Here is a 17,100-nt window from a genome sequence, read left to right as displayed (position 1 = left end):
TCAAGGAGCAGGCATTTAAAATTCTATTGAATTCCAGTCTATCAATTTTTTCTTTTAAGGTTCATTCTTTTTAAGGTCCTACCTATCTTTTTGTTTGCCTACTCCATGGTCACAAAGATTTGTGCCTATATTTTCTTCTAGACGTTTTATAGCTTCAGCTTTTACATTTAGGTCCGTTACCCATCATACATAATTTTAACATATGGTGTGGAATATGAGTCATGGTTCAATTTTTTCCATGTGAGTATCAAGCTGTACCAACATCATTGATTGAAAATACCATCATTGGGACTTCCCTGGTTGTGCAGTGGTTAAGAATCCGCCTGCCAATGCAGGGGACATGGGTTTGATCCCTGTTCTGGGAGGATCCCACATGCTTAGGAGCATCTAAGCCCATGTGCCACAACTACTGAAGCCCATGCACCTGGAGCCCATGAGCCACAACTTCTGAGCCCACACGCTGCAACTACTGAAGCCTGTGCTCTCTAGCGCCCACATGCCACAACTACTGAGCCCGTGTGCCACAACTACTGAAGTCCACGCACCTAGAGCCTGTGCTCCACAAAAGAGAAGCCACCGCACTGAGAAGCCCACGTACCTCAATGAAGAGTAGCCTCTGCTCGCCACAACTAGAGAAAGACTGTGTGCAGCAACGAAGACCCAACACAGCCAAAAACAAAAAAAAGAAAAAAAGTAAATACCGTCTTTTCCCCATTAAATTATCTTGACATCTTTATTGAAATTCAATTGACTCTATGTTTGTGGGTCTATTTCTGGATTTTATATTCTTTTCCATTGATTTATAGATCTATTCTTATGCCAATACCATAATCTTGATTTCTGTAGTTTTACAGTAAGTTTTAAAATTAGGTATTAATTATAAGTTCTCTACTTTTTTCTTCTTTTTCAAAATTATTTTGAATACTCTATGTTTTCTGTATTTCCATGTACATTTCAAAATCAATTTCTGTAAAGAAGCCAGCTGGGATTTTGATTAGGATTGAATTGAATTTCTTTTTTTTTTTGGGCTGCACTGCACGGCATGCAGAATCTTAGTTACCCAACCAGGGATCGAAGCCTTGCGCCCTGCAGTGGAAGTGTGGAGTCCTAACCACTGGACTGCCAGGGAAGTCCCGGTCATTTATTCACTTTTAGCATTATTAATATAGTTTTATTTCTGTCTGCTATTTTACTTTTTGTTTTCTATATCTCTCCTGTCTTTTTTGTTCTTCTATTCTTCCTCTTTTACTGCTTTCTTTTACTAAATGAATATTTTCTAATGAAGCAATTACATTTCTTTAATGATTTTTTCCAATTTTTAAATAAGTTTTTTTTAGTGTTTATTCTAGGGATTATGAGAGAAGCCTAACTTAAATAGCTTCAGATTTATGCTAGCTTAATTCCAGTGAGATATAGAAACATTATTCCTATATAGTTCTATACACTTTCCCCCTTTTTGTGGTATTATTGTTATACATATTACATATATTAATGTTACAAACCCAACAATACATTGTTATAATTATTACTTTACCATCTGTAGTCATTTCCTTAGCCCAGTACAGCTTTGCCTCCACCTTTCTTCTTTGTACTCTTACGTTTATGTTTAAAATATATTTACATTTCTATGTTAGATGCCCAACAATACATTATTGTACATGTTATTTTATACATTATATACAATATAGATATATATGATGTGTATTATACATTTTGTTTATACAACTCTTTTTAATATTGGTTAAGAGAAAGAGGGAGAAAAATATGTACTTATACTATCTTTTATACTTACGTAATTTGTTTTACTGGTACTCTTTGTTTTTCCTTATGGATTTGAATCACCGTCTGGGGTTACTTGCTTTCAACCTGAGGAAGTCCCATTAGTATTTCTTATAGGACAGGTCTGCTTAAAAAATTCTATCAGTCTTTGTATATCTGGAAATATCTTTATTTTATCTTGATTTTTGAAAGATAGCTTTTCTGGATTTAGAATTCTTGGTTGACAGTTTTTAACTCTTGCTGATTCAAGATTTTCTCCTTGTCATTGGCTTTCTGTATTTTTACTATCATGTGTCTGTTTCTGAATCTCTTTGCATTTATCTTAAAGTGCTTTGAACTACTGGATGTGTAGATTGGTGTTTTTCAATCAGTTTGGGAATCTTTCAGCTACTGTGGTCTTGAATATTTTTTGTGCTTCTTCCTCTCTCTCTTGTGCTTCCTTCTGATACTCTCCTTACACATGCATTGGTCCACTTAATCATGTCCCATATTTAACAGAGGCTCTGGTTTTTTCTTCATTTTTTTTCCATTTGTTTTTTGGATTGCATAAATTCTATCAATCTACCTTCAAGTTTGCTAATTCTTTCTTCTGTCAGTTCAAATCTACTGTTGAGCCTCTCTAGAGAATTTTCCATTTCAGTTATTGTACTTTTCAACTCCAAAATTTCCATTTCTTCTTTTTTTAATAATTTCTAAACCTTTCATCTATGTGATGAGCCATGGTCATTGTACCTTCCTTTACTTCTTTAAGCATGATTTCCTTTAATTCTTTGAATGTACTTGTAATGGCAACTTTCAAGTTTTTTTCTGTTAAATTCGATTGTTTTGGGCTGTGCTGACAGGCAGTTTCTGTTGCCTGCGTTTTTTAAAACCAGTGTATGGGTCCTACTTTCTTGTTTCTTTGTATGTCTCATAATTTTCTGTTGGAATCTGAACATTTTAGATAATATCTTGTAGCAACTCTAGGCCCTGTTCCCCCTTCCAGTTTGTTATTTTTATTTGCTTGTTTATTTGTTTAGTGTCTGGGTAGATTATTTTAGTGAAGGCTGTTTCTCTCCCCCACCCTCTGAAGTGTTAAGCCTTTGATGTTGCTCCTCCAGGAGCCACAGTTTTTGGTGTGCCCAAAGTCTGGGAGGCCATGCTTTCAAATGGCTTTCTTCTCTCTTTCTCTGGCCACACATAGCTGTTAGTTTTCACTTTTTGTTGGCTAATTGTTGTATTGTTTTCAACAATGCCATGGAAGTATAAATTGCTCTACTGATTAATCAAATTCAGACTCCCTTGAAAGAGCAGTTCCCAGGGTGAGTGAGTGATAATTATTCTACCCTAGGAGGGCTTCTACCAGCAGTCTCCTTCCCTGGCTCTCTCCCTCAAACTAGCCAGTCTGTGATTTAGCCCAAATCTTCACCAAATCCCTGAATCTTCCTCACAGTTGTTCCCTACCACAACCTCCAGTGTTTTTGAGGGCACACTTAGGCTTGAACTTTTCCATGCTCTATTGCAAATGAAGTCAATTCCTTTGGGAAAAGATTAGGAGGTTTCTATTTTATGACCTGCTTCCCCTTCACTTCCAGGCAAAATCTCTGAGCCAAGGCCCTGGAGCTGGGAATGGGTATAGTGACATGCTTCTCTCAGTGACAATCCCACTGAAGGGATTGAACCCTCAGTGGAGTGGAGAGCCATAACCTGAGGTTTTCCTGTCTTTCTTCACCTTACCAGCCAAGGAAAGTGTGATTGATGTCTCAGTATTCTCAGTGGTACCATGACCAAGGTAGACCCTCCCTTCCATGAGTGGTATCTGGGTGGAACAAGGGAGTCCCCACTTTCTAATTGTACTCACCAAGAACATAGCTTTATCAACAGCTATTTAAGCCCTCCAGCTGGAACCTGTGTGGAAAGATAGCCCTGTGTTCTTGAGTGCACTTATCTGGAGTGGAGTTTCAACCTTGCTGAGCTGGGAACACGGAGGGAGGGAGCAATCCAGATTCAAATACCACAGATTCTCCCTTTTCTTACCAAATATTCATAGATTTTCATGAATAGATGTTTCTTCATTTTCTGTATACTCTTATGACCATTTTCAGAGGCTTTAAATTAAACGCTTGTTTTTAAAATAATTTTCACCAGTTTCACTGGGGAGCAGGTCCACAGAGCTCCTCATGTTGTCATGCTGGAAGTGTTTTCTGGGTTTCTTTCTGTAATTTTAAAAATCTGGCTTCTTTTACGATTTTCTCTTTTTTGTTGCTTCTCAGCTATTTGACTGTGAAGTGCTTTTATATTGTTTCTTTTTTATTTCTTTTGTTTGAGAAGAAATACTGTTGAGATTCTTAGGTCTGTTTAGTTCTTGTCAAACTTGGAAAATATTCAGGCATTATTACTTCAATTTTTTTTGTTTGCTTCCTTCCCCCAATTCTGGAATTCCGATTTCATGTATATTAGACTGTTTGATATTATTCCAGAGGTTACTGAAGTTCTGTTCATAGTTTTCAGTTTCTTCTCTCTATGCTTCATTTTGGATAGTTCTTTTCCATCATTTTAAGTACACTAAGGGCTTCCCTGGTGGCGCAGTGGTTAAGAATCTGCCTGCCAATGCAGGGGACACGGGTTCAAGCCCTGGCCCAGGAAGATCCCACATGCCGTGGAGCAACTCAGTCCGTGTGCCATAACTACTGAGCCTGCGCTCTAGAGCCTGCGAGCCACAACTACTGAGCCCTCGAGCCACAACTACTGAAGCCTGCATGCCTAGAGCCCGTGCTCCACAACAAGAGAAGCCACTACAATGAGAAGCCTGCTCACTGCAATGAAAAGTAGCCCCTGCTCGCCGCAACTAGAGAAAGCCCGTGCACAACAATGAAGACCCAACACAGCCAAAAATAATAAATCAAAATAAATAAATAAATAAATAAAATATTAAATACATTTATCCTTTCTTCTCTGGTGTTAAACTGCTGTTACTCAAGTAACATTTTCGTTTCAGATATTGTATTTTCCCAATTATTTTGTAAATATTATTTTTGCTTTACTATGTTCATATTTTATTTTACATTCTTGAACATAATAGAGCATATTTCTAATAGGTTACAGGGAAGCTGGTCTATATCATTTCAGTCCATCATATTGTGCTTTTCCATTTTCCCCCAACATTTTTGTGTTCTATAAGTCTTGTACTTGTTTCATAAAATATAATTGCTAAGTATTCTATTTTTGAAGATGTTATACATGGAATTGTTTTCTTAATTTCATTTTTGTATTGTTGATTGCAAATGTCTAGAAATACAATTGATTTTTATATATTGGTCTTATATCCTGCAAACTTGTTGAACTTTATTAATCTTCATAGTTTTATGTGTATGTGTGTATATTGTTCAGGGTTTTCTATATATAATATGTCATTTGCAAGTAGAGATTGTCTTATTTCTTCCTTTTTAATATGGATGCCTCATTTTTTTTTCTACTTAATTACCCTGCTAGTACCCCTGGTATAATGTTGGGTAGAAGTAGTGAGAGTAGATAACCCTTTTTGTTCTTGATCTTAGAGGGAAAACATTATTTTTTAAACCATTAAATATAATATTAGTTGTAGATTTTTCCTAGATACTCTTTATCAAGCTGAGGACACTGGCTACTATTCCTGGTTTGTTAAGTGCTATTACCACAAAAGAGTGATAGATTTTGTTAAATGCTTTTTTTAAAAATTTTAATTTTATTTTTTTATACAGCAGGTTGTTATTAGTCATCCATTTTATACACATCAGTGTGCACATGTCAATCTCGGTCTCCGAATTCATCATACCACCACTACCACCCCACGCCACTATCTCCCCTTGGTGTTCATACGTTTGTTCTCTACTTCTATGTCTCAGTTTCTGCCCTGCAAACCAGTTCATCTGTACCATTTTTCTGGGTTCCACATACATGCGTTAATATGTGATACTTGTTTTTCTCTTTCTGACTTACTTCACTCTGTATGACAGTCTCTAGGCCATCCACGTCTCTACAAATGACCCAATTTCATTCCTTTTTATGGCTAAATAATATTCCATTGTATATATGTACCACATCTTTATCCATTCATCTGTCAATGGGCATTTAGGTTGCTTCCATGACCTGGCTATTGTAAATAGTGCTGCAATGAACAGTGAGATGCATGTGTCTTTTTGAATTATGGTTTTCTCAGGGTATATGCCCACTAGTGGGGTTGCTGGGTCATATGGTAATTCTATTTTTAGTTTTTTAAGGAACCTCCATACTCTTCTCCGTAGTGGCTGTATCAGTTTAGATTCCCATCAACAGTGCAAGAGGGTTCCCTTTTCTCAACACCCTCTCCAGCATTTGTTGTTTGTAGATTTTCTGATGATGCCCATTCTAACTGGTGTGAGGTGATACCTCATTGTAGTTTTGATTTGCATTTCTCTAATACTTAATGATGTTGAGCAGCTCATCATGTGCCTCTTGGCCATCTGTATGTCGTCTTTGGAGAAATGTCTATTTAGGTCTTCTGCCCATTTTTTGATTGGATTATTGGTTTTATTAATATTGAGCTGCATGAGCTGTTTATATATTTTGGGGATTAATACTTTGTCTGTTGATTCGTTTGCAAATATTTTCTCCCATTCTGAGGGTTGTCTTTTCGTCTTGTTTATGGTTCCCTTTGCTGTGCAAAAGCTTTTAAGTTTCGTTAGGTCCATGTGGTTTTTTTTGTTTTTATTTCCATTAATCTAGGAGGTGGATCAAAAAAGACCTTGCTGTGATTTATGTCAAAGGGTGTTCTTCCTATGTTTTCCTCTAAGAGTTTTATAGTCTCCAATCTTACATTTAGGTCTTGAATCCATTTTGAGTTTATTTTTGTATATGGTGATACGGAGTGTTCTAATTTCATTCTTTTACATGTAGCTGTCCAGTTTTCCCAGCACCACTCATTGAAGAGACTGTCATTTCTCCATGGTATATCCTTGTCTCCTTTGTCATAGATTAGTTGACCATAGGTGTGTAGGTTTATCTCTCAGCTTTCTATCCTGTTCCGTTGATCTATATTTCTGTTTTTGTTCCAGTACCGTATTGTCTTGATTACTGTAGCTTTGTAGTATAGTCTGAAGTCAGGGAGTCTGATTCCTCCAGCTCGGTTTTCTTCCCTCAAGACTGCTTTGGCTATTCGGGGTCTTTTGTGTCTCCATACAAATTTTAAGATTTTTTGTTCTAGTTCTGTAAAAAATGCCATTGGTAATTTGATAGGGCTTGCATTGAATCTGTAGATTGCTTTGGGTAGTAGAGCCATTTTCACAATATTGATTCTTCCAATCCAAGAATATGGTATATCTCTCCATCTGTTGGTATCATCTTTAATTTCTTTCATCAGTGTCTTATAGTTTTCTGCATACAAGTCTTTTGTCTCCCTAGGTAGGTTTATTCCTATGTGTTTTATTCTTTTTGTTGCAATGGTAAAAGGGAGTGTTTCCTTAATTTCTCTTTCAGATTTTTCATCATTAGTGTATAGGAATGCAAGAGATTTCTGTGCATTAATTTGTATCCTGCAACTTTACGAAAATCATTGTTTAGCTCTAGTAGTTTTCTGGTGGCATCTTTAGGATTCTGTATGTGTAGTATCATGTCATCTGCAAACAGTGACAGTTTTACCTCTTCTTTTCCAATTTGTATTCCTTTTATTTCTTTTTCTTCTCTGATTGCCATGGCTAGGACTTCCAAAACTATGGTGAATAATAGCAGTGAGAGTGGACATCCTTGTGGACTTCCCTCTTAGAACTGCTTTTGCTTTATCCCATAGGTTTTGTATCATCGTATTTTCATTGTCCTTGTCTCTAGGTATTTTTGATTTCCTCTTTGATTTCTTCAGTGATCTCTTGGTTATTTAATAATGTATTATTTAGCCTCCATGTGTTTGTGTTTTTTACGTGTTTTTTCCCCCTGTAGTTGATTTCTAATCTCATAGCTTTGTGGTCAGAAAAGATGGCTTGGTATGATTTCAATTTTCTTAAATTTACTGAGGCTTGATTTGTGACCCAAGGTGTGATCTATCCTGGAGAATGGTCTGTGCACACTTGAGAAGAAAGTGTAATCTTCTTTTTTTGGATAGAATGTCCTGTAAATATAAACTAAATCTATTTGGTCTATTGTGTCATTTAAAAGCTTGTGTTTCCTTATTAATTTTCTGTCTGGATTATCTGTCCATTGGTGTAAGTGAGATGTTAAAGTCCCCCACTATTACTGTGTTACTGTCGATTTCCTCTTTTATAGTTCTTAGCAGTTGCCTTATGTATTGAGGTGCTCCTATATTGGGTGCATATATATTTATAATTGTTATATATTCTTCTTGGATTGATCCCTTGATGATTATGTCATGTCCTTCCTTCTCTCTTGTAACATTCTTTATTTTAAAGTCTATTTTATCTGATATGAGTATTGCTACTCCAGCTTTCTTTTGATTTCCATTTGCATGGAATATCTTTCTCCATCCCCTCATTTTCAGTCTGTATGTGTTCCTAGGTCTGAAGTGGGTCTCTTGTAGACAGCATATATATGGTCTTGTTTTGTATCCATTCAGCAAGCCTGTGTCTTTTGGTTGGAGCATTTAATCCATTCACATTTAAGGTAATTATCGATATGTATGTTCCTATTACCATTTTCTTAATTTTTGGGGTTTGTTTTTGTAGGTCCTTTCCTTCTCTTGTGTTTCCCACTTAGAGAAGTTCCTTTAGCATTTGTTGTAGAGCTGTTTTGGTGGTGCTGAATTCTCTTAGCTTTTGCTTGTCTGTAAAGCTTTTGATTTCTCTGTTGAATCTGAATGAGATCCTTGCTGGGTAGAGTAATCTTGGTTGTAGCTTCTTCCCTTTTATCACTTTAAATATTTCCTGCCACTCCCTTCTGGCCTGTAGAATTTCTGCTGAGAAATCAGCCGTTAACCTTATGGGAGTTCCCTTGTATGTTATTTGTCATTTTTCCCTTGCTGCTTTCAATGATTTTTCTTTGTCTTTAATTTTTGCCAATTTGATTCCTATATGTCTTGGCATGTTTCTCTTTGGATTTATCCTGTGTGGGACTCTCTGCCCTTCCTGGACTTGGGTGGCTATTTCCTTTCCCATGTTAGGGAATTTTTCAACTATAATCTCTTCAAATATTTTCTGGGGTCCTTTCTCTCTGTCTTCTCCTTGTGGGACCCCTATAATGCGAATGTTGTTGTGTTTAATGTTGTCCCAGAGGTCTCTTAGGCTGTCTTCATTTCTTTTCATTCTTTCTTCTTTATTCTGTTCTGCAGCAGTGAATTCCACCATTCTGTCTTCCAGGTCACTTATCCGTTCTGCCTCAGTTATTCTGCTATTGATTCCTTCTAGTGTAGTTTTCATTTCACTTATTGTATTGTTCATCTCTGTTTGCTTGTTAATTCTTCTAGATCTTTGTTAAACATTTCTTGCATCTTCTTCATCTTTGCCTCCACTCTTTTTCTGAGGTCCTGGATCATCTTCAGTATCATGATTCTGAATTCTTTTTCTGGAAGGTTGCCTATCTCCACTTCATTTAGTTGTTTTTCTGGGGTTTTATCTTGTTCCTTCATCTGGTACATAGCCCTCTGCCTTTTCACTTTGTCTATCTTTCTGTGAATGTGGCTTCTGTTCCACAGGCTGCAGGATTGTAGTTCTTCTTGCTTCTGCTGTCTGCCCTCTGGTGGATGAAGTTATCTAAGAGGCTTGTGCAAGTTTCCTGATGGGAGGGACTGGTGGTGGGTAGAGCTGGCTGTTGGTCTGGTGGACAGAGCTCAGTAAAACTTTAATCTGCTTGTCTGCTGATGGGTGGGGCTGGCTTCCCTCCCTGTTGGTTGTTTGGCCTGAGGCGACCCAACATTGGAGCCTACCCAGGCTCTTTGGTGGGGCTAATGGCAGACTCTGGGAGGGCTCATGCCAAGGAGTGCTTCCCAGAATTTTGCTGCCGGTGTCCTTGTCCTCACGGTGAGACACAGCCACCCCCTGCCTCTGCAGGAGACCCTCCAACACTAGCAGGTAGGTCTTGTTCAGTCTCTTGTGGGGTCACTGATCCTTCCCCGGGGTCCTGATGCACACACTACTTTGTGTGTTCACTCCAAGAATGGCGTCTCTGTTTCCCCCAGTCCTGTCAAAGTCCTGCAATCAAATCCCGCTAGCCTTCAAAGTCTGATTCTCTAGGAATTCCTCCTCCCATTGGCAGACCCACAGGTTGGGAAGCCTGACGTGGGGCTCAGAACCTTCATTCCAGTGGGTGGACTTCTGTGGTATAATTGTTCTCCAGTTTGTGAGTCATCCACCCAGTGGTTATGGGATTTGATTTTATTGTGATTGCACCCCTCCTACCTTCTCACTGTGGCTTCTCCTTTGTCTTTGGATGTTGGGTATCTTTTTTGGTGAGTTCCAGTGTCTTCCTATCGATGATTGTTCAGCAGTTAGTTGTGATTCTGGTGTTCTTGCAAGAGGGAGTGAGAGCATGTCCTTGTACTCTGCCATCTTGAACCAATCTCATTAAATGCTTTTTTTGTATCTATGAGATGAATGTATGTTTTTTCTAATTTGCATACTTTATACCTTATTTGGTTTTTGTGCGTTTATAAAAATACATAATGGATTCGTAAATGCATTATTACTTTTAAAAAATCAGTGATGGTATATTCTCTTTCATTTGTATTTTACCATATATCTCAATACAATGCTCTTCAGAGAATAGGCAAAATAAATATTCTATGAGCTAACAGCTAAATTTTTTGATCCTGGCCATAACTTTTAGCATCTGGAAACCCTAAATCTCTAGGCTGGGAACATGTTTCATTGGGTTTCACAGTGATTCTCTTCTTAGGCCTAGTATTTTGCTGTGAAATTTTCTAGAATTTTATAATTTCTGGATGGTTTACGTAACTATATAAAAATTTACTTTTAGGTTTAGTGATCTACCCCTGGACTTTTTGTCAATTATGACATACTATAGTTGTGAATAGTATGCCTATTTGGGAGAAATAAAAAATTATGAACTACACATATATGTAGAGGAAATGATATGATGCTTGGGATTTTTGTAAAAATAAAACAAGGGGAGTGGTTAGAGGTATAGAGAAAACAAGATTGGCCATGAGTTCATAATGGTTGAAGCTGGAAAATGGGTACATTTTACCTACTTTTATACATTTAAAATATTCCATTAAAAAGTGTAATATAATACAAAAATCATGTAAAGCATATATGTACAGGTTTATAGGTAATTATAACTTAATAACTACCTAGATTAAGAGTTAGAATTTTGCAGTATTCCAGAAGCCACCCATGTGCCTCTTTCCAACCATAATCTTCCCCCTTCTTTATTGGGAACTATTATCCTGACATTTCTTGCTTTTCTTTATAGTTACCACCTATGTATGCATTCTTAAATAATATAGTTTAGTTTTGCCCATGGTAAGTTTATATGAAAGATATCATTTTACATGTATTTTTTGTGTTTTTATTCTTTCATCATTATGAAATTCATCCATATTTTGCATATAGTCCTAGTTTATTATAGCATAGTAGTCCAATATATGAATATGCTATCAATTCTACTGTACATGGACATTTGTGTTGTTTCCAGTTGCCATATTTTCTTTGATCCAGCCCATTTTATTTTCCGTATCTGTTAATTACATCCCTGAAAAACTGGATGATGGCCTTTGAGAATGAGAAAACATCTTTTCTCCCTTCTCAGGTGCCATCAGCTCTATCAACTATTTTTTTTTTTTTTTTTTTTTTTTTGCGGTGCGTGGGCCTCTCACTGTTGTGGCCTCTCCCGCTGTGGAGCACAGGCTCTGGATGCGCAGGCCCAGCGGCCATGACCCACGGGCCCAGCCGCTCCACGGCATGTGGGATCCTCCCAGACCAGGGCACGAACCCGTGTCCCCTGCATCGGCAGGTGGACTCTCAACCATCGTGCCACCAGGGAAGCCCTATTTGGTATATTTTTAACCAAGACCCAAGACTACTGAGTATAGTCTTTAAAGTAACTAATTAATATCCTCATTTCCTTTAAACATTGAAAATTTTAAGCCTAATCCACTAAATACTGGAGACTAGAAAAATAGGGTAGGCTTGAGAGAGAGGGAAATGAAGAAAAAGTATCCTTAAGGAAGAATAAAAGGAATATGAGGCCTTTTGGTGGAGGGTGGCGATGAGGTGAGGAGGAAGGTAGAGGCAACATTAAAGATGGATTGTGAGGAACTTGCCTGATGGTCCAGTGGTTAAGACTCCTGCTTCCAGTGCAGGGTGTTTGGGTTCAGTCCCTGGTCAGGGAACTAAGATTCCACATGCCATACAACATGGCCAAAAAATTTTTTAAAAAAGAATTAAAAAAAAATGGATTGTGGGGGCTTCCATGGTGGCGCAGTGGTTGAGGGTCCGCCTGCCGATGCAGGGGACACGGGTTCGTGCCCCGGTCCGGGATGATCCCACGTGCCACGGAGCGGCTGGGTCCGTGGGCCATGGCTGCCGAGCCTGTGCGTCCGGAGCCTGTGCTCCACGGCGGCAGAGGCCACAACAGTGAGAAGCCCGCGTACCGCAAAAAAAAAAAAAAAAAAAAAAAAATGGGTTGTGAAATTAAGTCAAAGTTACCCAAAGTTGGTGATATGTTTCACTTTCCATAAAACTTATCACAACATAACTTGCCAGGTTTTATTCCATACTACTTTGCTCCATTTAAAAAAATTATCCCAATGTCTGGGTATTAGGAATTTGTATAAATTCCAATATCTTGGAATGTTGGTAACAGTAGGGCACAATGTTTCTCTCCTGGATTATTTTGACCCAAACCAAAAAATTTCTTATATTTATTTTCTTGAAGATTGAATTAGAATTTTCAGTGAGGCATCAGTAGTGGCACAAGCAAGTATTGATATTAGTCAGCTACACAAATTGTCACATGATACAGATTTGTTTTTAAACCAAGAGATGAGTTGGCTTTGATGATAATTTTTTTAATAGTTACAGAGGGAAATTTCACCTTGTGACATGTCCAGATATTGATGCTATAAATGTCATCGTATTGGATATTTGCTGGTAGATTTGTCAATTCCTTAATGAAAGGACAGCTGAAAAAATATTTGTGCGATAATGGAAAAAATTTTAGTCACTTAGCAAAAAGAAATGAATTTACATTTATATCATATAATTAAGAATTTCACTGTACTACTGTACTATACAATCACAGCTGAATTTGAAAATTCTAAGCATTTTTGTTTTAAATCCTTTTTTTTAAGTTTGTAGGAAAATTTTTCAGCCTTGCTTCAGAAATAATGCTTTTGCCTCAGTGGGCTCATTTTCCTATGGTCCGTTTGGATTGTGAAGATTTGAAGACAGGCCTAACAAACAAAGCAAAAGCCTTCGCAAACATATTACTAAATGACATAGCTTCAAAACATAGGAAAGAAAATGAAAGGTAAGTAGAATTAGTTGCCAAACTCAGAATTACAGGGCTAAAAGAAATAGTTTGCTAGTAACAATTCTTGTTTAAAAATAAAAGATTAAAATATAAGTACTTACAAGTTTTTCTCCATAGCTACCTCCTAAGAGGGTTTCTTTATAGTCTTGTTGGTTTGGTTTCTTTTCGTTTGATACTGTTTGAGACTAGTTTTGAGGCAACCCAGGATTTTTGGAAAAAAAGAAATTGACATACATCAGCTTTTGGATACAGGTTGCATGGTAATGAAAAAACCATAGACTTTCAGTGATACTGGGAAGATCTGGGATCATTCCTGACCACAATATTGACTTATTGTGTCACCTAGTTTATTTTTTGCATTGTAAAATGGAGACAGTAATACCTAGTTGGCAGGATGGCTATAGATTGGATTCATGAACTAGTGGCCTACTAGCTGAATGTGTCATGCAAATGTGTTTTATTTGTCTCACATTGTTTTTTATTTTGTTTAAACAAATTTTGAATTTGCTATCAAAACTTCAAAATTAGGAGTTTTCACACACACACGCGCGCGCGCACACACACACACACACTCTCTCTCCAGATCTCTTACTTTTCTTGAAAAAGTGGGAAGACCATGCCACATTAGGCCTGTAGTGGTAAATGCAGTTGAGAAGAAAGTTTCCCTTTGACAGGGAGAATGGCCTCTGGTTTGTTCATCCAGTGCTCAAGCAACTGATCCTCCAAATAATTTAACTTATTTGTTACCTGTCTGGCTCCAGAGGACTTTTTGTTTGCAACTTCTATAAGGATTAAAACTAATATTTATATAAATCACCTAGCAGAGTGCCTGGAACATAGTACTCAAGAAATGTTAGCCATTATGTTTATTTTCCCAGAAGCAATGTAAGAGAATTATGTGCCTTGGAATCAGAGAGACCTGGATTTGAATCCTGTCTCTGCCATAAACTAGTTCCGTGACTCTAGGCAAGTTACTTAATTTCCCTGAGCCTCAGTTTCCTGCGGTGCCAACTATGAAAAATAATACCTTACTTGCAGGACTAATGTTAGGATCACAAATAACATTTGTAAAGTATCTATCACCATGCTTGGCATAGAATAGGCACCCAATAAAGGGAGCTGTCACATCAATAAATATTTTTAAATGAATAAAAAATATATGACTCTCAGAAAGTTAAGTATTGGTCAGCTCTACTTTGTACAAAATTATACTACAGAAAGATGTCAAAGATGGTAAAGTACTAGACTCTTCATTTCTAACAATCCTGTTGAGTAAGAGCAGTGACAATACCATAGTTAATTAAAAAAATTTTTGTGTTTGAGATGACTTTTTTGATATTTATTTTTGTAATATCTGTCACTTTTCTGGAAAATTCTTTCAACAAAATAACTATCTTATTATAAACCCATGACACATGAGCAGCTGAAAAGTCCATTTTCCTCTGCCTCATTTATTCTTTGATTCTTTCCTGTTTAAGTTCCATACTTGAGATAGGTAACATCAAAAGAAGGAAATATGTGCCACTATGTTAAGCACAATTTATTAAATAAATTAATAATTATTAAAGAACAATTTTCTTACTTTATAGTTTGGTTTAGTATCTGCTTGGGCCACCTTGCTCTCAGTAATCTTGTTTGCCTCCTTTTCTTTTCTTTTCTTTCTTTCTTTCTTTTTCTTTTTTTTGGCCATGTCACGCGGCATGTGGGATCTTAGTTACCTGACCAGGGATCGAACCCATGCCCCCGCAGTCGAAGCACGGAGTCCAAACTACTGGACCGCCAGGGAATTCTGGCCTCCTTTTCTTTTGATGTAATGTCACTTCTCAAGGGACTCAGATTCTGCTCTAGTAAGAAGAAAGCACCCACAGTAGAATCATCTGTCTTTTTTGCATTATTGACATTAATGCATCCTCCTAAAATTTTGATTATCAAGAATTAACTGTCAAGCCCTACATTATATGATTCCTGCTCATCTCTACAATTTCATGTTATGTCCTCTCCTTTGTATTCACACTGCCCTGCTTGCCATTCCTAAACTATGCGAACCTTATCGCTACCTCAGGCTTTAATCCTTGCTGTTTTTTCTTCCTTGGAAGCTTTTTTCCTGATATTTGAATGACTCATTTTTTCCTTCTCTCATCTTGAATATCACCTCTCTAGAGAGATATTTCCTGGCCACTTTATATAAAAATACTGGCCCCTTCTCTATACTCCATCATTCTTTATCCCTTTACTTTGCTTTTTTTTTTCTTCATAGCACTTTTTACTACCTAACATTGTATTACATATTTATGTGCTCTTGTCTCTCTTATCAACTTGAATGTAAGCTTTATGATGATAGGGACTTATCTATTTGCTGTTATATCTCCAGTGCTTAGAACTTTGCTTAGCACATTGTAGGTACTCAATTATTTATTAGATGAATGAATAAGTATAATTACTCACATAATATAAATGAAATACCTGCATGAACTAAAATTTATTTTTAAATCACTTACCTCTTTTGTACTTTGTTTTTGCAAGGGTTTTTTCTGATATTTCTAATAATGGCATGACAGTACTGATACTGCAAAGCACAAGGAAAAAAATTCTATGAAATATACATTTAGTTGAATAATGGCTATAGGGTATCTAGGTTCATACTTACATGCATATATATTCTGAAAGAATCATAGATTTTTAAATGTATACAGAGGTTTGATCTTTTTACTTACCGCATTTCACAAGGGACACTAATAATAATAATTAAGCTGATGATTATACTAAAAATTATAGTTATAGTTACCAGTAATTGAGAGTGTACTATGTGCTAGGCTCTTTTACATTCATTATTCATTATTGTATTACAACACTCCTGCAAGATGAATGTTAATAACTTCATTTTACAAATATGGAAGCTAAACCTATGAGATTTACATAAGTTCTCAAAGCTAGTAGCAACTGAGGCAGGATTTAGACGTAGGGCTGCTTGATCCAAAGCATGCTCTATGTCACACAGAAAATGTTACCTTAATTTTATAGATTTTATAGATGTATGATGTATCCTGAGTTATGTCAGATAAGTTATGCTTAAATATTTTAAGATATATTAGTGAATTAACCAATTTTTTTAGGATCACAGTTCCTATTTTATAGTAATCATGATAAAATTTCTTTAGTGTGACATAACATTAATTACTCTAACTATAATAAAGCAGGGTATTATGTCAGTATTTGCAGTGAATTTGAAGCAATTAAAGAGCATGCATTAAAAGTCCCTGAGACAACAGAAGAGATGATGGAGCTCATATCTTATGTAGAAAAAGCCCGGACTGTAAGAATTCATGAGTTGGTTTCACAGATCAAGGTAAGAATTTTTAAATTTACATATTTTAAAATATTTTTGTCATTGTGAAATGTGATAAACATATTGGAAGTGTATAAAACATATAGTTAAAGTTATAAAGTGAACACCTATGTTGCCACCACCAAGGTCAAGAAATAGGATATTGCCAGGACCCTAGAAACCCTCTGCGTATGACTATCTGACCATAACTACTTCCCTTCCTTTACCTCCTAGAGGTGTCAACTTGGTTTCTACAGTAATCTTTTTTATTTTTTTTTAGTTCTACCATGTGTGCATCCTTAACAAAGGTTTAAAAAAAGATTTTCTTTTATAGTTTCTACATTTAGTAGTGCATATGCTTATACTTTCCCCACCACAAGGTTATATACCTATTCACCTATATTGTACTCTAATTTTTGTTTAAAAATATGAAATATAGGGACTTCCCTGGTGATCCAGTGGTTAAGATGCCACGCTTCCACCACAGGGGGCATGGGTTTGATCCCTGGTCGGGGAACTAAGATGTCACATGCCGCACGGCACGGCCGAAAGGAAAAAAAAAA

General features: G+C 36.7%; 1 protein-coding gene across 1 annotated transcript in view; it reads left to right on the top strand.

Moving 5' to 3' along the window:
- The window catches only part of DNAH12 (dynein axonemal heavy chain 12), a 222,826-nt gene that overhangs the window by 46,535 nt on the left and 159,191 nt on the right, over positions 1-17,100 (top strand). Inside the window, exons 12-13 of the mRNA XM_060111265.1 lie at positions 13,031-13,209; positions 16,423-16,558. Of these exons, the coding sequence (XP_059967248.1) occupies positions 13,031-13,209; positions 16,423-16,558 (315 nt within the window). The remainder of the gene's footprint in view (positions 1-13,030; positions 13,210-16,422; positions 16,559-17,100) is intronic.

This window comes from Mesoplodon densirostris, chromosome 10, assembly GCF_025265405.1.
Source record: "Mesoplodon densirostris isolate mMesDen1 chromosome 10, mMesDen1 primary haplotype, whole genome shotgun sequence".
NCBI lineage: Eukaryota > Metazoa > Chordata > Mammalia > Artiodactyla > Ziphiidae > Mesoplodon > Mesoplodon densirostris.
Note: the sequence above shows the minus strand (reverse complement) of the source record. Positions and strands in the feature narration are given on the sequence as shown.